General features: G+C 24.3%; 2 protein-coding genes across 3 annotated transcripts in view; one reads left to right on the plus strand and one right to left on the minus strand.

Moving 5' to 3' along the window:
• The window catches only part of LOC129958139 (nuclear pore complex protein Nup93-like), a 42,672-nt gene extending 32,605 nt beyond the window's left edge, over window positions 1-10,067 (plus strand). For both annotated transcript variants that reach the window (XM_056070368.1, XM_056070360.1), the window contains exons 19-24: window positions 608-726; window positions 2,455-2,572; window positions 4,964-5,047; window positions 5,128-5,198; window positions 6,524-6,584; window positions 9,898-10,067. In XM_056070368.1, coding sequence (XP_055926343.1) covers window positions 608-726; window positions 2,455-2,572; window positions 4,964-5,047; window positions 5,128-5,198; window positions 6,524-6,584; window positions 9,898-10,017 — 573 coding nt within the window. In that variant the 3' untranslated portion in view covers window positions 10,018-10,067. The remainder of the gene's footprint in view (window positions 1-607; window positions 727-2,454; window positions 2,573-4,963; window positions 5,048-5,127; window positions 5,199-6,523; window positions 6,585-9,897) is intronic.
• Window positions 10,068-10,966: 899 nt separating this feature from the next.
• LOC129958151 (ADP-ribosylation factor-like protein 2-binding protein) lies at window positions 10,967-19,583 on the minus strand. The gene is made up of 8 exons (XM_056070381.1): window positions 19,342-19,583; window positions 18,528-18,591; window positions 18,364-18,404; window positions 15,635-15,690; window positions 14,060-14,166; window positions 13,858-13,943; window positions 13,139-13,235; window positions 10,967-11,131 (listed from the first exon to the last, which is right to left on the minus strand). Exons 3-8 carry the CDS (start codon window positions 18,396-18,398, stop codon window positions 11,078-11,080), a joined length of 435 nt encoding a protein of 144 aa, XP_055926356.1. The 5' UTR covers window positions 18,399-18,404; window positions 18,528-18,591; window positions 19,342-19,583; the 3' UTR covers window positions 10,967-11,077.
• Between the last annotated feature and the right edge of the window lie 3,601 nt (window positions 19,584-23,184).

The raw sequence follows: 23,184 nt of genomic DNA on the forward strand, positions 1-23,184 counted from the left end.
TGTCTGTGATTTTGCTTATAATGTTAATGGGCAATATACTTGTATCTCCTTTTATTTTTCAAGGTGTATGTTATTTTTTTTTACTTTTTAGTTTTTGATTTCTCAGCAATCGTCATATTCCAAACTTTTTTCGTAACTAAATTTTATCCTTGTTTTATCTTTTGATTGTTTTTAAATTAATTCTAAAATACAGATATACTTCCAAGAATTTTTCATTCTTTATTTAAAATTACAACCTTGCAATTGGTCCAGTTTTTTATGAAAATATAATTCAGTATTGATTAAGAAATTTCCTGTTCAAATAGGATAACTTTCGAAAATATTAAAATTACTTTGAATAGAGAAAAGGATTATGCAACATAAATGAAAGGGATTTCATTATGTTAGCTGATTAAATTTTTTTAGATCTTGAATATTCAGACAAAAACTTATATAAAGTAATATGTTAGAGTTTTATTGAATTCAACAGATTTTTATTTTATTTTTTCCAAATTCGTCTGCTTAAAATTTTTTGCAAACCTATTAAGTTGGGGAAAAAAATAATTAGTATTTAATTTTGTTTTATAAATTTTGCATTGTTTAGTTACACTTATCTTGATTATTTTAGAAACATGATAAAGTCATAGAAATTTTGAACAAACTACTCAGTCAAGTAGTTCCACAAGTGAATGTAGTTGGATCCAATCGACAAAGACTTGAAAATGTGGCTTTAAGTATTGCTGAAAGGTAAGTGCTCTTATTTTTTTTATATAAATTAAAAGAAAATAAATATTTAAAAAAATTGTTAACACTTTTATTTTATAATGCATAAAAGGTTAGAAGAAATTTATTTTTCTTTTTAGTAACTTTTTAATTAATTTATTAAAAATTAAATTCATTTAATTCCTTAAAAAATATTTGCACCTGGAATGTTTTACATCATGCAGAGTCTTGATTAATATTTTGAACATTCTTGATATCATAAAGTGTTGTGAATTTTTTATTAGTACGTGGTAATGATTTCATTTGTAGCCTGATTAAAATATGCATACATTTATGTATTAAATCTTTTTTCTTGTGAACTGTTAGAATATTTTTTTCCTTGAAATTCTTTGTTAGCTGTATTTTAATATCAAACCTCTAAAAAATATTCTATTAACAAATTGTATAACAATCAAAGAAGTTTTTTTTGTTCTGTTCTGTTCTGTTCTATGTATGTTTGATTCAAATTTCTGTCATCTTAGATTTTCTCTTTGTGGATGAAAAATGTGAAATGAACTATTATTTAATAAATTCTTAACTCTTAAGGGATGGAAGTTCTGAAGATTTGTTTTCACTTTTAAAATTAAATATGTATATAAGCCATTATTTGTTGATTTTTTTAATGTTTTATTAATTTAAATACTTGCAATAATATAAAAATAAAAATTAGTGGTTAAATGTTATTGTGTTATTTGAAAATGGCAAAAATAAATTTTTGGTAATCCTTATAATGCTATCTTAACTTATACAATAAAATCTGTTTCAATATAATTTTAATTAATTGTCCATGCATTAGAAGTGGTCATGAAAAATATGATACAAATTCAGATATTAATTCAATCTCTTTCTGTCTCTAAACCTAAGCTTTTATATTTTTACTGCTCATTAATCCTTGTATTAGTAAGCAATGAGTGAAAAAAAAGAAGAGAGAGAGAGAGGGCTTCTATTAACCCTTTATTTTAGCCTTGTCTCAAATAATTGGCCGATCTACTACTGTGTTTTAATGGAGAGGTGTTGGTATTCAGTACTTCTTTAAGAAAAAATTTTGATTTCCGTGAAAGCCATATGATGATTTCATCAACAAACACTAAAAATTATTAATTTAATGAATTTTACTTGGTCATCTATGTATATAATTTGTTAAAACTAAAATTAGAAAAAAATTTCAATTTGAATAGTTAATTAATTCAAGAAAGAAAGAGCATATAATATATAACCAGCACCTTTAATTCCAAAACTCCTTTTTGAAAAATTTTAACTTATAATACTCAGATTTCTTTGAGCCACAGAAATCAAGTTTTATATATATAATATGTTATTTTAATATTCTTTTATATGTCTAATGCATTTCTCTGAAATTTAGATTTTTGTATATATATATATATATATTTCTTTAACAAACATACATATGTAATAATTTTTTTTAATATTCCCCGAGCACAAAATAAGAAATTTCTTGATACCTCTTCTCGAAAGTAAATTATGAATTATATTACTAATAATTCATAATATATGAAAAACTTAGGAAATAGTGTTTAGTATTATTTTAAGATAATTAAATAATAAAGATAGTTTCTTTTTATATTTTGTTTTAGAAAAATATTTTGATTATCTAGATTCATAATTCTATGATCCATTCTAAGAATTATGCAATTTGTTAAATATATATTTACCCATTGTGAGGTTTAACATCTTTTTGGTTTTATATTTCAGATATAGAATGCAAGGTCACACTGCAAATCCAGAAACCATAGCTACATTTTTCTTATTATTAGATCTAATGCAATTTTTTAATTACTACCACAATAACCAGTATGTTGATGCCTTAGATGTAAGTAATAGTTTTAAATTCTAATATTTATGGTAGTTTTTTAGATTATATATATTTGTTTGATGTCAATGAAAATATTTTAAAGTAATAATAGAGACTCATCTTTAAAGAAATATTTATGTTAAATTTTAATATGAATATGTATAATTCATTTTCATATATTTATGTAAAGTTTCATCTATCATTTCTGAGAAAGTTATTTAAACTAAACATAAACAATGTATGTTATGAGATATGAGGGGATATCAATAAGGCACATAATTTTGCACACAATAATAAAAAAATGCAAAGAATGACAATATAAAATGGACATGAAAATATTGCTAATTTATTAATCTGGAGTTTATTTGCCATTCATGTTCAAGTATTTGTCCCAGCAACGGATCAATTTAAAAAATCCCACTCATAAAAGGCCATTGGTACATTCATATGAAACTGTAAAGATAGGATTGGGAAATTTAGAAGAACCCACCATACAATCTTGGAATTGGCATCTCAAATTTTCATTTATTTAAACCCATGAAAAGATCCTACATCAATCAAAAGTGTTGATGAACGATCATAAAAGCTGATGCTGTTCTATGAGACTAGTTTTCTGTTTCATATTTTATCATGCATTACTTTTTTTATTGCATAAATGATGTGTATTACACAAAATTATTTGTTACTTATTAATACTGTTCATTGATATGAAAATATAAAAATTTGCAAAGAGAGGGCATATTTAAAACCATTATGCTTTTTAAAAGTTAGTATATTTATTTATATGTATAAGAGAATTCATTATAAAGATAAAAATATTAATGATTTCACCATATTGTTGTCTAGAAAAATGTGTATGTAACAAAAAAAATTATAGTGAATTGAAAAACATGCTTGAAATTATGAAGTAATGAAGCAAAATCAAATTAATATTCATTACATTAAATGCCCACATTTACTGTGTTTAATTGATAACAAAAATGTTTGCCTTCCGAAGAAATCATGAGTAACTGTATGTAGATATGTTTTATTCAGATCAGTATTTATCATTCAATGTTACTCATGCTAATATGTACTTTGATGCTGAACTGTACATTCTTTCATTCTTTATAATTTGAAAGGAGACAAATCTAATTTACTTGGAAAGCTATATATATATAATATAGCATGAGCAATAGCAATTTCTCATTTCAAAATAGATCTACTACTACAGTTTTGTTTCTAAGATGATATTTCTGAATTCAAACTCAATTGTTCAGTAATTGTTAGTACAATTTAATAGTACTTCTAGTTGATGGTAATTACTACAATATGATTACGTCTCTATTACACTTCTTGCATTATGATACTAATTAAAATTCAAAATTACCAAATATGCACCCTCTTATTCTGATATATTTATAGCTCTAATTCCATCATTTCTTTAATATGCTATATTTGATAAACATAATTTTAATAGTATATAATTTTTTTTTGAATTATTAGATAATTTAAAAAAAAATCCTGTCAAAAATAAGGTAACCTTCTTTTGCATTGAAACATTTATTTATTTTCTCATTCTATCTGGTTTATTGTGGTATTTGGTCATTCAGATTGATAATAATAATTATTGTGAACAATTATTGTGACAGCTTCTAAAATAGCTCATAGCTGCATGTGTTTCAATTTAAAACACTTCTGAAATTTTAAGTCCTGATAAAGAAATTAATGGTTTTGAGTTGATGCAAAGTTCTTTTCAAGTAAGAGATATCTAAGGGTTGAATTTGTAATAACTACCATGATAGGAAGTTGTTTTGTGTTTTCAATTTTGGTATTTAAGTTAATTATTTCTCTTAGGATCTGTAATTCTTTTTCTCATTGTACCTTAGTGATAGTTTTAATTTATAAGAAGTTTGGTGTCGCTTTTTTGTCATCAGCTATCCCTAAGATTGATTAATTTTGATGTATTTCCTTTATTATGCTAGATATTTGTGTTATTTTATAATTATAACTGTAATAGGGGTACAATACTATATTGATTTCATGAATCTTTTTTTCTTTAGTCGACTTCTCTTTATATCTAATATATTTGTACTAACTATGTACATAGCCTATGCTTTTAAAATTTTCATTCCTTTGCATATTTCTTTCTATGATATATTTGCATTACACTACATAATATTCTAATCAGCAATTTAAAGTGCATTTTTATATATCTCAGAAAATACTTATATGAAGTAAATGTACATATTCTGAATTTATTTAAATTCAGAATATTGAAATTTTTTTGATTGAATTTTTTAAAAATACATTATTTTGAATACTCAAGGTAAGATTTAAAATTTTTAAACATTATTTTCAAATACAAATTTATTTTTGTAACTTTTTTAAATGTGGCTTCATCTAATTATGTATATTTTTTCTCTTTAGACCATAAAAAGTTTGAAACTCTTACCATTTGATAATCAGGAAGTAGAGCAGAAAGTTACAGTTTTCACATCGTATTCAGAAGAGGTAAAAAATTTTGAAAATAAAAACTGTTTTCTTCATGTTTTAATCCATTTCAAGAAGTAACACTTTTAAATTTTTATTAGGTGCGAAGAAATTTCCCAGATATTTTGCTTGCAACTATGAACATTTTATATGCAGAACATAAGAAAGCAAAGTGAGAAATACCTCATATACATATATATATATATATAATATAACTAGTCATTAATATATTGAAAAAATTGTAAAATAAAAGATGAAGTGTAAAGAAAATTAATGTCTAACTACCCAACAATCTAAATGTTATTAATTTTGTAATCTTATATGTTTGTTTTTTAAAAAAATGTTTCTGAGCAGAACTGACAGTTTGTTGTTTGTTGGCAAAAACTTTATTGTGCTCTTTTTTAAGAAAATTCATTGGGGGAAAAAAAGCAATCATTTTTTACGTCATCTATTTTGTGGCCTAACTACTAAGTAAGATAGTTTCTATTTTAAACCAGAAATTATTGTTTTAATCATCTAAATAGTCATAGGTATTCAAAATGGTAATTTTCAAAATTTGGATCTATGCTTAGATTTGTCATTGTATAGTTCAAAAAGCTTTTTTAAAAATGAAAATGCTAATTGGGCATTTCGATGTGCTCCCCCCCCCCCCATCATCTTTATGAGTTTTTGAAAGAACTTGGAAGTCTTGCCTAAACTATAATTCGTTAATGACTCAAATAACCATCTTTATGTTTTGAATTTATCATTCTATCATTAAATAAATATGATCCTTATGAGTCTTTTATTATATTTTCTGATTTGAAGTAATTCCTAAAAAATAAAGACCTTTATAAAAGAAAAACATTTTTTTTAAAAAAATGTTTGAAAATGAATTTATGATGATTATATTTTCACATATAAATTTTTATTGTAATGTATGTGATTATAATTGATATTTACTATTATTTATCATAAATATATTATCTTTGTATTAATACATATTGATAAAATTTTAATTTTATAAAAAGGTTGCTTTGAAAGCATCAATTAGAATGCATTTACATTCCAGCTTTTGCTTTGAAGTTTGATCTATGAACTGCTTGAGTATAAAAAATGAGTTTGTATTTGTTTGCAAACCATGTTTCATTAGTTTTTTTTATGAAATTAGCATTAAATTATGTTACATTTTAATGAGTTTATCATTGAAATTGTTGTCTATTTTAAGGATAAGAGGGCATTTCATTTTCATTTGTAGATAAAATAATACTAATATTCATGATATATTTTATGCATTGAGAATCCTATCTTTGTGAAATAAAAGACTGGTGTATTCAAAAAACAGTTATCATTTTTTTTATTTATATTTCACCAAGATTGGAAACTCAGCTAATTGATATTGATTGAAAGAAAGACTAAATTTTAGATTTATAAATAGATAAATATATGTAGGAATTTAGCTTGTTTGACATCTTTTTCAATATTATCTAACTGAAACAAATCAATTTTCTTTTTAAGACAAACTACTAACATTGCTCAGAATTCAAGATGTAAGAATGAAAATATCAGTCAAGAAAAAGTAAGTTACCTTTAAAAATATATTTAGTAATGATCTATAGTTTAAGTATTATTTAAAATGAGAAAAAATATTAGCTTTCTTGCCATTTAAAAGTACATACATTAATAAACTCAAATTATGAATATATCTGAAATATGAGCGTAATTTTTTCCTTTATAAACATTACAATGAAAGTCAATTAAAACTTTTCTATATAGAATAAAATAAATGTTATTAATTGCACAATGAAGCTGAATTTTCCATTTACACTCATTTTTTGGTCTTTGTAAGCTAATAAAAAATGTTTATAAGATGTAAAGTAATTTTGAAAGCATTATAAATGAAACTCTACCTGATGCTTAGCTTCAGTACTCTCCAGATTTATTCTGTAATTAAATTTCTCTACTGTACATTGACACTGACTTAGCCATATTCTATCAAATAGTATTATTGAACAGAAATCATCAATAGTTGAAACTCCACCACATTTTAGGAAATGTAAAACTAAGTAGCATGTAATTTTCACTCCTAAATTGATATTTGGTAATATTATAATTTCTATGCTGTATTTAAAAATATTTTTTTTTTTTTTTATCTTTTGAGTATAAACTGTTTTTGAGATTTGGTTCTATGTTGATAATGATGTTGCCACTTTTCTTTTTATGTTTTAGATCTTTAAATCAAATATGTAAATTTTTGGATAATTTTTTAGATTTTTAAAAATTCAAAATATAATTTTCAGAATAAATGGAATTTAAAAGAGCATACAAATTCGAACTATTTTTACGTATTTAATATTTTAAACCTAACTCGGCTGTGATTACATTTAATGTGTATATATTTTCAAAACTTAAAGAAACAAAGTATTTTACTAGTTTTATTCCTTTTCCTATATTAAGTTCCAAAGTTAAACAGGAACAATTTGTTAGTCATAATATATGGTTTTCTTTATTAATCTATTCAAAATCATAAAAGTAGTTCATTTCAAGAAATGTTTGTAAATACAAAATTAATTTATTGTCAAAACTATTTACTGTAATAGCAGGTAGATTTGACATTTCTTGAATATATATAATATATAATGAAATTTAATTAAATATCTTTCTTGAAATGCTCAAATCTTGATGGTAAGATAATTATAATTAGTTGAATTCTAATAGGTTAGTTATCCACACTTAAAAGGGAACATATGGTAATAAATATTAAGATCATATAACATTTTAATACAAGTCAAAATTTGCTTATTAATGGAACCTAACAACTTTCAACACATTGTACTGAATGTATTGTTGGGTAACTTAAAGAAAAAAAAAATTGTTTATAAAAGTTTTAAAGATAGAAATTAATGTACTGTTGACACTGAATTCCACATTATAAAGAAAATGAAATGCAGAAAGTACTACTTATTCTTTTTAAATTAGTTTTTTTTTTTTTTCAAATCTAATTTTCTATTGAATACCTCTTGGAAATCTATCCTGATATTCTAAAAATTATAATAAATATAGATAAGCATTTTGCTATATAGATAGATCTGTCAATGCTAGGTGGAATTTTATTCCACAATCTATCAATCTATTAACAATTCTCATAATTACTTTTAAATTGCACGCATACCATTTAGTAGTTTTAGTTGTGCTTATTTTAATCACATAAATATTGAAAGTGTTTTGTATGTGTGTGTGCATGTACTTGTGTATTGTAGAGTGTTTATAAAAGCCAATTTTAGATGTTAAAGGAAGTTAATAGCATCTTGCTCCGGCATAAGGTTTATTTTTCAGAAGTAGTATGCAACAGTATTTATCTGCAGTTAAATTCAGAACTTGCAGATAACAGGTGCATGGAGTTATAAATGGATAAACTGCTTTAAAATTATACTAGCAACGATTTGCAACCAGAAAGTTCAGTGAACATCGAGCATATACATGGCAACTTTGAAAGTGACAGGAAACATGAACAGTTCTCCACTTTCAAAATTATATTTTAACATGTAAAATTTCTTACAACTGATCATATGCTGTAGCTTGTTTTCTGAAGATCCTTTTTTACCAAAAAAAAAAAAAAATGTTTTTGAGGTAAAAAAAAAAAAAAAAAGGAAATTTTCATGTATTTATTTAAAGACAATATTTTATAATCTAATATATAAAAATGAAATTTTATTTGTTCATACCTTATGCATTGCCAGACCGTTCATCTGATTGCGATGAAAGTTATAGACATAGTACAGTTATCATATGAAATGTATAAAAATGATTATTTGTATTTTATGCACTGCTAGACTGCTGGAATATTTTGTCTGCGGCAAACCGTATATATTATTCAGAGTTCATCTCGCACATACAAAATAGAATTATTTTTATCAATGTCGATCAAGTCAAGTTATTTATATATAATGAACCTTTCCAGTCCAAACAGTAATTTTTCTATTTATTCAGTAAATCAACAAAGGATATTTCGGTTATACAAGCGTATATCGTGTTAATTGTTTAATAAAAAAATGTGACTCTCAAACGTTCATCAATTAATATTTCTACCACCGCAGCACGTAGAAATAAGCGAATTCGAGCTTCTGAAATAAATCGAAACAAGCAATGAAGCAGATTGTTTACAAATCGCAAATTCATGTACTTCAGAATCTTGAGATCAACATGTGGCAAGAATCAAAAGACAGCATTTATATGCTACCTGATCACGAGCATCAGATTCAAAAGACCAATATGCTATAAGACCAGAAAGTCGATTGGTGAAGATGTGCCTATTCCATGGATTCCCATTATTCCCACCGACATGCCTTTTAATTTCAAACGACTGCAGCTTCTCCATTCAACTTGCATTCTCAATGACCATCAACAAGGCACAAAGTCAGTCACTTCATGTGTGCGGATTGAACCTAGAAAATCCATGTTTTCCACATGGCCACTTGTATGTTGGATGCTTACGAGTCAAACAACCGAGAAATTTATTTGTTTTGCAGAAGGAAAAACAAAAAAATGTCTACCCTAAAGCACTTGAATAATAAAGACAAAAAATAGAATAAATATTATTTGTACTTCTCTCCTTTTTATATCATTCTTCCTATCATTCATAATTAAATAAGACAGCTATTTAAATTTCAAAAGATATTTCCAAAATTATTGCTTCTGAAGCAGCAATGCGCCGGGTATCAGCTAGTTTATTAAAAATATTGTCTTCTGTTTCTATTTTCTGTATTACATTTTACTTGAAATGTTTCATAAAAAGTGACAAGTTTATAATAGCAAATGAAGTTTAATTTATGAAATCTATAAATAAATCTTAAGTATTATGAAAATGTTTTTAACATTTTTCTTATTTACAGCATGTTAGTTATCTGAGATCCCAGGCCTCTGCTCTCATTACATTTGCTGGTATGATTCCTTATCGTATGCCTGGCGATACCAATGCCAGGCTTGTTCAGATAGAAGTACTGATGATTTAATGTCTGTAAAAAATTTGTCATATTTAATAAATATTTTTGTAATGTTTTAACTTGTCATTTTGCTTCTAATTTCTGAGTAAACAATATGTTTATCAATACACAATGCATCTGAATAACTGATTTAAGATAATCTTTATAAAATGGTATATTAAAGATATCTAGGGAATAGACTGAATTTATACATGGTGTATACATATTAGAATAAAAAGTATACACGTATGTTTAAATATAATATAGATTTTAGTTAGGTTTAAAAGACCATTTCTTTTGGCACTGCATAAATTCACAAGATATTTTATAAATCAAAATGAGTAAATAGAGTAGAAAAATGCCAATTCCCAATAATGTATAAAATTTTGTGTAATTGGTAAATTTTATATTTCTGAGAAATGAAAATTTTTTAAACCATAGACATAGTTTATAAGAAAATATTTTTCTATACTTCAATATAATTTAAAACTCATTGTAAAAAGAAAAATGCTTATACTACTAAGATTACTGAATTCTTTTATATAATTGTTATACCTATCCCAAATGAATAAAAGCTACAGCAACTTGGAGATTTGTAAGTCAGATTTGAAATTCAATCATTCCAAAACCTGTGGATTGATTCATATTAAATTTGTTGCAGGGGTCAAATGTCTATATGGATTTATATACTGAACTACTTGTATATTGGCTTTGATATATAAAAACTATTTCTGTAACTTGATAAATAAAACCACTGATTGCATTTTATGAGTTTAGAAATAAAAAATATTCATTTTTAGAAACCAGTTTCATAAGATATAGGCATACTGTTTGGGTATCATTTATTAATGCAGTGAAAAAGTAAGAAGTTTAAAAACATCTCTACCCATTAAAAAAAAAAAAAAAAATGCAAATTATTTCATATAAGTCTTGGGAAAATGTCGGGAAGAAGCAGATGATGTGCAAAACAATGAGCAAATTAAGCTAATAAAATTTATTACTGAAACTGATAACCTTTTATAAGAAATAAATTATATGTACAATTTTTATAAACAAACAACTTAATAAAAAATAAAAATTATGTGTAATATTAGTCATTTTTAGAGCAATTTATTGACAAATCCGGTGTGCGTCCTTCTTTTGCCTAAAAGAAATATATATATATATCAATAATATATTGCAGATAGAAATAAAATTTTATGACCATATATTATTAATTTAATAGGCAGGATTTGACTAATGTAGTTAGAAAGATGAGGGGTATAAGGCTTCATACTTTTTTCATTATTCTGATATTATTAAGAACAAATTCATTGCAAGTATTGGAATTTTATGATTATTTATTGCACTAAACAGTGTTAATATTTTACATTTACTTTAGGCAGAACAATTTCTAACATTGCATTCTATTTTAATTTTCGTTCATAGTGCATTTCAGAACTTTTCAACATTTTTTTTTTTCCTATTTCATTACATTGAGGGTTTATCAGATTAATTCTTTCAATCCTACTATATTATATATACTCTAGTGAAATATTAAATAATACTACTCAAATAAAAAAAATTTTACCACTTGCTGCAGTGATAATTTTAATGCTTATTCTTAAAATCATAATTTCATGACAAATTATTTTGAAGACAGTTATGTTCCTCATAATTTTATATTATTAAGTAAATTGTAATTTTGTTTAATAGCTATTAATATTTACAATCCTAACAATCACAAAGAAAAATTACATCAAAAAGATTAAGATCACAAACAATTCTTTAAATGCATAAACAACTAAAGCATTAAACAAAATTTAGAAATTTTAACTTAGATTCCTCTGTAAATACCATTAACATTTACATAAATATCATTTTAAGATATATCCTTAAATATTGTAAGTGGCTCATACTCTCTTCTGCTTCCCTCTCTAATTTTTAAAACAAAAATATCTCTAATATACATGCATTATAAGTGAAATTACTTGTAAGTACATGACTCTCTTGAATAATGCTCTTTTTCAATATTTTATGAAATATATACCACACTTATGTAAATGAAAATCGTTTTTGTTATATTATTCATATGAAAGATATATATATGTAATGATATTTTATAAAATATCATTACATATATTCATATTTTTATATTAGTTGTTTTAATGAATGTTATACAGAACTAGTGCTGTGTCTTATGAAATTCTAAACACTAATAAATATTTATATTTCAAAGCATCAAAATTAAAATAAACCACAAGCAAAACTTTTCTTTTGCAAATTTGAATAAGCTTAAAGAAATTATATAAATTTTTTGTGTATATCCGATATACAATAAACAAAGAAGTAGACACAAGTTTTTTTTAAATATGAATATTAGTTGATAGTAGAACATTCTAAATATTTATTCAAATCTGGGATATAGAATCAAAAACTGGAACTTTTTAGGTTATCTGCTATGTGTTTTTCCTTCCATGTGTTTTTCCTTCCACCTCCCCCTTCCTTCTTGTAATAATATGCAATAAAGGAAAAAAAGTGGCAAATTACTGACTGCTATTATAAATCGATCAATTGTATCTTGAAGTATGATATTAATCTAAGTGATCATGGAAACCTCTCCCTCAAGGGGAAAAAATATCCCCCCCCCCTCAAAGAAACAGAATCAACTCTTGAATGAGTTTAAATCACTGATTAGGGTGATTTTAATATTTTGGGAAATTAAACAAAACTTTTTATAGCATTGAATTCAAAACATTAGAAAGAGCTGTTTGCTTTATGAAATGATATATAATTTTTATGTGATGATTATTTCAGAAGTTATTGATAAAACTCTTAAGTTTGATTTCATTTTTGTTATTTAATTAAATATTTTTAAAAATAGCACAGTTGACTTTGAAATGAAATTCAGAAAAATATGCAAATTTCATGTCTCCATTCCTTACCTTTTTGGAGAATTTTTAACAAACAATCACATATTGTTTACTTGTACATATGTAGATTGTAAAAGAAACAACAATAAAATATTAAAAATTAGTTCAAAATAAATTTTTCTTTCCTGGGAATAAAACAAGTAAATAAATTATTGCATTCAAATTAAATATGCACAGCTCACTTAACAGCATTAAAAAAAGTATGCAGCAAGTCTTATCTAGATTAATTATCCACCTACCGCTTTATAGTCAAGAAACATTTCCTTGAATGAAATGAAATCTGTAAAGCTGACCAACATATCAAATACATCACCATCTAATTCTGTTTGTTTGTTTCTAAAAAAAGCATGTACAATAATGAAATCGGTAATACACAATAATTTTCAAATTATACATATAACAACAATCTATAAATCTTTTTTTATTTTTATTTATTTATTTTTTATTTTCAAATAGATTTGATAATTACTTACATTTACAGTAATAAATCTAAATTTAAGATTTTAAAATTATTTTATGATATAAAAAATTATTCCTATACAAGCTACTTGTAAATATAATTTCAGATAATTTTACCTCCAAAAGTTGACCTTATTTATAAGTTCAAAATATATTGTGCAAAAAAAAAAGGGGGGGGGATTATCATTTTAAAGTATAAAATTTTAATTTCATACATCAATACTTTTAGTTACTAGTAAGTTGGTGCTGTTGCTGATTGTTTGGATCTTGAATCATTTCTACTATTTAAATGGAATGTTTGAGTCTTTTGAAAATGTCTAATGATAAAACAGGTTGTATCAAAATCTTGAACTAATTATCGTTACTCACATAAAATTAAAGAAAATTAGTCAAATTTAAAATCAACATTAATAAAATTAGAAATATGGAGAATTATTTTGATAATTTTTAATAATTTAAATTTTTTTTTAAATGTTATAATATTTTTCATCTTACTTACGTAATATCTTTAAGAAAGTCTTTCATTGAGAATCCTGGTATTCGTTTAAGTAAGGCTGCTTCAATCTGCCTTTCAATTAACTCAGTCTAAAAATAAGAAATTAATAGAGAATATATATAATGTTTAAAAATTTATGTTGGAATTAAAAATGCCACTACATTACTGACATATCAATTTGTACCAGAAGATAATGTATACTTACATATGCATTAAATACATTTATATATTCAAGTTTATTTTCTTCACATTCTTCAAATTTTTCATAATGCTTTTCCATAAAATTATGTTGTAGCTTTGAAAAGCTTGGATCTACATAAAAGAATATAATATGTTTCAATTCAAAATGAACATGTATCTAAATGGCAATATTTTCACATCTTTCTATGACCATGTTTTACTCTTTTAAAAAATTATTCAGGAAAATTTAATTCCTTAAATACTTTTTCATAATGAATGAATGAAATGTTTTATTTTTCATAATCTAAAAATAAAACATTTCAATGCAAATCCTTTCAACTTAATTCATATTTTTGTAGTTATGGCAAATGTTTACTTTAGATTTTGGAAATTTGTATTTATATATATTACATATTGTATTTATTTTTATAAATACTTATTTTGCTGTGCATTTGTATAAAATGTAAAAAAAAAAAAAATGAAACAGTGGACTTTTATACCCTTAATACTTAATTTACTATTATTTTTACTAAATATATGGATTTTCAATAATGCCACAATGAGATATTTTATATTTTTTATACTCAGATCTCATGTATAAAATATTTTATAACAGCATGTATTGTATCAGTAATTAAAAAAATATTTTAAAAAAGTCTAATATCATATTAATTTTTTTTATTGTTATAATGGCAAAATGCAAATTATTTTTGAAAATTTTAGTAAAGAAATTTTCAGTTTAAAAGTATCAAGACAATAATGAATTGGTTTATTCATTTTAAAAATTGTAAGTTCACCTACATTTTGAAAATTCTGAGGAAACGAATAAAAACTTTTTTTGTATTGTTTTAGTTATTTGAAATGATTCTTTTAATATAAAATACCACAAAATACTATTTCAGATTTAATTAACATTTATCTTTTAATTAATTAATTATTAAAAATTAAATAATTAATTTTTTTTGAAATGTTTGTGTGTAGGACAAGTTACATATAATAAAATATAAATTACAAATTGTGGAACGGGTAAATAGAGAATTAGAAGACTTTAAGATTAATTCCTCATTTTGATATATATATTATGGTTTGAGGAATCCTATGGCATTACTAAATCATGTTTATCAATGAAAACATAACAAAGCATTTATATTTTATGGTGGAAGCTTTGTATCTGGATATAACATTTTATGTTCTGATATACAACAAAAATTCGTTAATATCTACATACATTAAGAATAAACTACACAGAACATGTATGCTCTAAAATAAATTTCATTTTTAAAAATGGACCAACTACTTAAAAATACATAGCAGTGATATGAGTAAAAACACAGCCTATTCAGATTATTAAATAAATGATTTGACAATCTATTAACTGATGAAGTAAATTCTAGACCATATCAATATACAATTTATAAAATATTCAATTCTTACCTTATAGAAAAAAATGAAAGATATATTTTTTTTCTTTTGTCTTATGTTCAGAAAGTTCACAGTTATTTGAACAAAAATTAATAAAGCAATTTCTATGAACAGCAACAACAAAATAATGATTAAAAGTTAAAAAAGCTACAAACTAATAAGAAGGAAGATTACTAACCAATAATTATATCTTCAATGTATCCAATTACTGTATCAAACTGATAGTCAGTGTTACTGAAATGAAAGCAATTCTCACCATCTTTAAATAATTTCATCAATAAAATTGTATTTTACAAAATTGGTAATTAAATTATTAATATTATGAAAATGCTAAAGATGAGATTCTTTAAGATAAATGATTAATTTCTTAGAAATTTTTTTAAAAATTCAAGCATAATTTTTAAAAATTATATATATATATATATATATATATATATATATATGTAATGATATTTTAATTTAACCCAAATTAATTTCCAAGATTTTATCTTAATTTAGCCCAAAGTAAAAAATTCTCTTATTTCGTGATTCGGTTCCACTTTCAGTTTAATTAATCCCTTTGTAAAAATAATGTGCCATCAGTACTACGTATCAAATGAAAGTGAGAGGAAGGAATGAAGGTGTGTTCTCCGGTGTATGCTCCAGAATCGTACTTCTTAGCTTTTGCCGGGTTAACAATAATCGAAATTCACGAAAACCACAATAGTTGTTTAAAACTATATCTGATGCCATCAAAAATGAAAGAATTCCTAAATTTAAAAATTCAGCAGCTTGAATTTTTTTAAAAGTATTTTAGGTGATTTTTTTGCATATATTTGCTTATATGATCCTTCTCATGGTCCAAGAAAAATAAGAAGATGCATCATTAGCTGGAAGAAACAACTGTCATTCTAATGAAATTTAATTTCTATGTCTAATGTAATTAAGAATTTTGAAAATTTGGTTAGTTTTTTTATTGTCACTTTTCTAGAAAAATTTTAAGAATAAAAATCTAATATTCTTGCAGTTTTTGAATTATTTTTTTTAAGTAAATGAAATAAACATTTCTCTGTAATTTCTAACACATGTACTTCTATAGGATAGAATACCTGTGGAATAGAGTAGCTTTTTAAATGGTTTTAAATTGTTTTCCTGTAGTTCAAGGATTTTCCTTATAGATCTGTGATAGAAAATGAGAGGATTTTTTCTTTCCCTTAACTGGCTAGTAATCTTGAAAAGAAGCCAAATGCAAATGAGTGTTCCAAGGATTAATAATTGCACACTTTAAGCTTCAACAGCATTGCTATAGCAATTCTTCTAATTTCATTGACTTTTTTTGGGGGAAGGGGAATGGGTATTCCTCACCTTGAGTTGTTTGAATTTTCATCATACACATATAATATTGTCATGAGGGTGATTCTAATTTTATAAAACTTTTCATAGCTTCATATTTTAAGTTTAATCCATTGATATTTATAATATATCAAGCAATGTTTTGGAAACATTACTAGTGATTAATGAAATAACTCTAAAGTTCCAGTACTAGCGCTCTTTTAACTGGTGTTAAAAATCTTTTGAGTCAATTAAAAAAAAAAAAAAAATTAAGTAGAGTTTTTATAAATGCAATCAAGTTTTTTCAAAATTATATGGGAAGTTAAAATACACTAATTTAATTTATTTGTACAGAAATATAATTAACAATAGTAGCATTAAATCTTAATAAGCTTATATTTAAATTCATAATCAACAAGATATACTTGATCCTACTAAACACATTCTTCTTAAATTTTTCCAATATCTGAAAATTAGTACATTTGTTTATCATATGCATATTCAAATGAATAATAATACTTCAGAAAAAATTTTATTCTCATGTTTTAAACTCAGAAGATAGCAGCAATTAACATTTTCTCTTAGATTTCTTTTCAAATTAAAAGGCTCCAATTTTGCAACTTTCTTAATACAATTTTAGCAATTTCATAATTGTTGTTTTAACAACAGGCCATTTTAGAAAACTAAAAAAAAAAAAAAAATTACATTTAGAACTTAAAATATCTTGAATACTTAATGTATATTTCAAAATGCAAGCTTATGCAATTAGAATATGGACATTTTTGTGAAAATATAATAATACACTTCCTTTCATCTTCTTTTTGTACTTATTCTCTTTATTGTTAAAACTTATTAACAATAATAAAAAAAAAAAAACATTTCAAATTTAACTTATGCTATAATGAAGCTCCTTTTCTTATCCAATGACAATTTACATTTAAATCTAGAAAACTCTCACATATTCTAGAATAAATTTAGTAAATTTATTATTAATTTCTACTTGAAACTATTTTAACGTTATATACAAGTTTGAAATTTCACATTTTTCACTTAAAATTGTAATTTTCCAGATCATTTTGAAATGGTTCATCTATTTACATAAATATAAAAGCTTATTTTTCTTACAACTGAATGTCAATCATAGTAAGAAAATCGTGTAAATTGATTAAAAAAATAAGCATATAAATTTGAATTTGTATGCATATTTGATTCTTCCATTTCACTGTTGGAAAAATTAAGATAAAATAAGGATTCCTAATAAAATGTTTAAGGAAACATTACTGTTTAATATTAATAACAAATAACAGAATTAACAAGAGGAAAATACACATAAGAACAAAATAATTTCATAGTTGAAATTTCAAAATTTTAGCTTTTGCCAATCTAAGTTAAAAGATATATTTTCAGTTTATGGAGTATTTTCCCATGTACTTTTACTATTGAAGATTTTTCCATTTTTTTTTCTGAATTTAATATTTTCAAAGCAAAAAAACCATTAAAATAGTGAGATGAAATTTTGATATTTTGCATACATTGATTTAATTAATTATATCTTAAGTTACTGTTTAAAAAGTGAATAAATTGTTCTATATTAACCTTGTACAAACAAGTTCCTCTTCAGCAGCAGCCATTTTTTTCTATAAAAAAATAAAAATCTCTTACCAATAGAAAAAGCAAAATTACAATATTTATTATGAATTGAAAAATATTCAATAAAAGAAGTTAATATGCTTAGTAGAAATATATTATAAAAATAATACCTTTTTATGATGGAGATCTTATATATGGTAATGCATATTTATGTTAGTGAGATGAAATCCTACACTGAAAATTAGAAAGGTATTGAATTACTATGAAAACAAAATAACTGAAGGAAAATTCGATGATATTGCAAAGAAATTTTATTTGTGAGATATTTACTTGCAGTTTTCATATATATATATATATATATATATATATATATATATATATATATATATATATATATCAAGAAAAATTTAATATATCTTAAATTACTAATAATGTTATACAAGAAAAAAGGTTTTTCTTTATCCATCGATACTATAACATAATGCATCTATTAAATTGATTTTGCAGTATATTTAATAGATATCAGAACATCTATTTTGTAAGATATACAGATGAACTACAATAAATATAGGATCCTTGAAATCGAAAATTCAGCTTAAAAAATGAGTATTAGGTATGTACATTTATTTTATTCCTGTTGTTTTATTACTAGAACCTAACATTTCTCGATGCACAATAATGCTGAAAGAAAAAAAAAAAAAAAAAAAAAAAATCAGGATTTCAAGGAAACTGAATTATTTAAACTTAATTAATTCAATTAAACTTTCTGAAATAAGTCCGATGCTCAGTAATTAAAAAAATTGTTTATAAAAGATACATAAATGAGCTATAATTCTCACGAATTGCATTAACTTTTTTTTTTATCTGAAGGATGTAGCATTTCATATAAAACATTTTCAATGTATTGGCTTCCCCTCAAACCAATGGTAAATATTCTTTCAAAAATATGAAATTTTAAATGTTAGTGAATTCGAAAGCCTTTACCAATTTCAATGAATTCCAATACAGAGTTCAAATTGGCAATTTCTCTCTATATCAAGCACCTTAATTTGATTTAGTTCTGATATCCTACCAGTTTCGATTCAGTTTTTATATGCCGACCCTTTCTTGATTGTATGATTGGTTTATGAAGCAAACACGTTTTATCGGAATTTGAAGTTAAAGTTTTTAGTAATTATGAAAACATTATATCCTAAAAGCATGCAAGAAGTTATAAAAGGCACTCATGATCATAATGTAATCTTAATAAATATTGTAAGCGAATGCAATTTATTTATTTCGCTTGCGTTTGTCCTTATTTCAACCGTTATTGGTATTTATCGCAGTGTGACGTTTGCAGGGAAACTGTCGTCATAGTTACAAAAGCAGTAAACAAACATTGCTGCAAAACTGGAATCAAGAGATGTAGATTAGGGTGGAGTGGGATTTCCATAATTCAATCAAGTGTTCATAATTACATTTGTCGTTTGACTAAGGCGTGATGTCATAATATAGCAGGAAATTGTGGACTTACGAGTCAGCTGATTAAAACAAACTGGATCTCTTTGATCTTCCAGGAAGATGGAAAATTTTAAATATATCTTAAGAAAAACATTCTGAAATTTAACAGAAGTTAATTTTAGAGTACATTCGAACACAATATCCTTGTAAATCAAAATTAATAAGTAAATAAAAATTTCCTTAATACCACAAAAAAATTTCTCAAGCATTTAAGACAATTGCCTATCTGATAATCTGACACAGGAAAAAAGCATTTGGATCATTATTTCGGAACATGAGGATTGGCACCTCTCTCTCGATTAATAATAATATTGTTAACAATTTATAATGTTGCTTCCCTGCCCAATTAGTTATATTGTAAGGAAGGCAGTTTTACAGGCAGTTTTTTTTATGGATGTTTTATCCGGCCTTGGCGAACAAATAATTATTTATATCTAAACTTTCCATAAGTCTTCTAAATTAAAAAAATAAATCTATATTTGCTACTTTTGTAGAAGGAATCGTGAAAATTTGCGCACGCAAAGATGAACGTAAGCAAATTTTACTAATTGATTTTTTTATACTCTACGAAGTCCGTATAAAATGTAATTTTAAAAAAACTTTAATTCTTAATCTTTAACGAAATCAGAGTGTTTTCATGCAAATGTCCATTTTATTTTTGAAACTTTGTGATTGAAATTACATATCTTAGTGCAAATTTTGGGGAAGTAAGCGGCAGCTTCACTTTTTTTTTTAACACTGAAAAAAAAAAAAAAAAAAAAAAAAAAACGTATCTAAATTATCGTAGAGTAGATAAGTATAAATTCAGTAACGACAATAATGAAAAGTATTCTTGTAAATTATAAAAACTTAACTTACTTAAAGTATCCTTAAATTTAAAAATTCATTAAGAGTGAAGAAAAAATTGGGAAATAAAATTAAAATCAAGAAGTTTATTTTTTTAATTTTAAAATTATGTAAAAATGAAGTGTGAAAATTTTATCATAATCTTCAAAATTATTGAGAAAAACCATTAAAACTGTTATTACTTTTTAAATAAAATTATAATTAAAATTTTGAAAATCCCTTTCTTTGTGAATATTATTATCTAAGAAGTAATTACAAGCTAAACAGAAGTAATTGCAAGGTGATAGTTTTAAATTCAACGGTTTATTTATTCTATAGAGCATTTTGAAAGAATATTTTCAACACCAAAAATTTACCTCCCAAAAATGTTGGCAATTACAGATAATATAGGTTATCTACATTATCGTATTAAAATGTAATAAATATTATCATATTAAAATGTTCTGTCCTAATCGTCCGCTTCTGTGATCAACTTTAATTACTATGCAACTATAATTGAATGAATATGAAAATTTTATAGATTTTTAAAAAGTGAAAACATAATAATGAAAAAATATTTGGATGTTACTTTTATTTTATCGACATGGATTATTAGAAACAATGAAAAAATTTATATCAACCAAAGCATATATTTCAAAAACTTTCTGTATTCAAAAGTTTATCTTTACAATCAGAAAAAAAAAAAAAAAAAAAAAAGGTGTGAAAATACAAACACACCAGATAATGGTCCACAAAAATGATCGGGCACATCAAAAATCTATAAGAAAAAATTCTGCAACTTGCTTTAAATATTAAAAAAATATGTTCTATAATTTTTCATTTCTTCATTACTAATAACAAACATGAATGTGTGTGTGTCTGAGTTGACGAGCCGCACTAATTGATCACGAGCTACCAAACATGGCACATTGGAGGGTAAGAATGTGCACCTATGTAACATTTTTCTAAAATTTTAATTAATCAAAAATCCAGCAAAATTTTTTGGGATTTTTCGGCAATAACCACCAAAAAATTTACACCATAAATATAATTTTTACATCATATTAAATATATATATATTTCAACAAAACCAATTTTTTATCGTATAATTTTTATTTCTATTTTTAATCAATTAAAAAATGTTTTAAACGTATTTTACAACGATATATTTCATTGTTGAAGTGAAATTCGTATCATTTTCAGTGTTGTTACTATTATTTCATCCTTGCTCTTTTCCCACTGTTGATGATCAAGCTATTAAGATTCGGTATATGTTTTTTTATGCTGATTCATATATTAATTATAATTTTCATTATAAGTCATGCATATTTTACAGAGAAAATCATTAAGCCTGGTCGTCACCTGCGGCTAATTCTGAATAGGACCCAATACACATACCCGCAACATTCCTTTAATATAAAACAGATATTATTTAAAAAAATTCATGTTGTGACAATTAAATTGTTATTAGTAGAAAAAACACGTTTCGACTAACTTCGAAAATGTTTGATCACCTTCAACAGATACTGAATTCAAATATTTCCCTAGATATTTTCTTTCGAATAAAACTGAAATAGCTTAAAGAAATAAATCATAAAAAGCTGGAAGTCTAATGCTTTTTAATAAATTTTAATTAATATTTCAGAAATAAAGTATTTTTTAAGGACTATTTAGAGATGTAATATTAATCTTATTAATGTAAATGCAGATTTATTTTAATAGAATTATAATAAATTTAAGATATATTTTATTTCATTACTTCTTTATTATGATTTTGAGGCTGTTTCCATCAAATCGTTTTGAATTAAAAAATTGTTTTCATTAGAAAAAGGAAGCTATAATTAACTGAAAACAAGCTGTAAAAAAAATATTCTTTTTTCACAGAAATACAACTACAGAGAAAATTAAAGATTTGGTAATTCAATTTTACAACCTACCATTATCTTTGATCATTACTTAATTCGCTTAGATTACTGGCTAATTTCAATTAAACTTTTTCTGTATAACTTGTTCAAATCTGTCCCCCAAATATATTTTGAAGCATCAAATTGTGAAAGACATTAAAAAAAACAACCCTTGTAACTTTAATAGTCTTATACTGTTTTGTTTATTGTGTAAACATGTCTAAGTAATGTAGGCAAAAAAAAAAAAAAAAAAAAACCCTGAAAATTGTTTTTGTGGTGTTATATTTTTAGATGTTACACAGAAAAATAAAATAAAATTCCTTAATTTTAAACTGAAAAAAACATTTCAATTTTCTAAAGTACATTTAAACCAAGTTTGGTAGCTGTAGGTTAAGCAGTCTAGCTTGTACAGCATCAACACACATATACTCACAAATGCATGCACATACATTCTCTTGTTATAAAAAAGAGACACTTCACTGGAAAAGTACATAATAATAAAAAAGAAGAAGAGAAAAAAAAAAAAAAAAAAAAACCAGACCTTCTATTTTCTCATATAAATTAAAGTTTTATTAATAAATTTGGAAGACAACAAATG

Source organism: Argiope bruennichi, chromosome 2 (assembly GCF_947563725.1).
Source record: "Argiope bruennichi chromosome 2, qqArgBrue1.1, whole genome shotgun sequence".
Classification (NCBI taxonomy): Eukaryota; Metazoa; Arthropoda; class Arachnida; order Araneae; family Araneidae; genus Argiope; species Argiope bruennichi.

What these genes read in the sequence shown, in the direction of transcription:
- LOC129958151 (XM_056070381.1), bottom strand. Translation starts at nt 18,398, where the DNA reads ATGGCTGCTGCTGAAGAGGAACTTGTTTGTACAAG. An exon ending in CATTGAAGATATAATTATTG is followed by an intron (nt 14,167 to 15,634) that starts GTTAGTAATCTT and finishes TCTTTTATGTAG; the next exon opens with ATCCAAGCTTTTCAAAGCTA. An exon ending in TGTTTCTTGACTATAAAGCG is followed by an intron (nt 11,132 to 13,138) that starts GTAGGTGGATAA and finishes TATTTCTTTTAG; the next exon opens with GCAAAAGAAGGACGCACACC.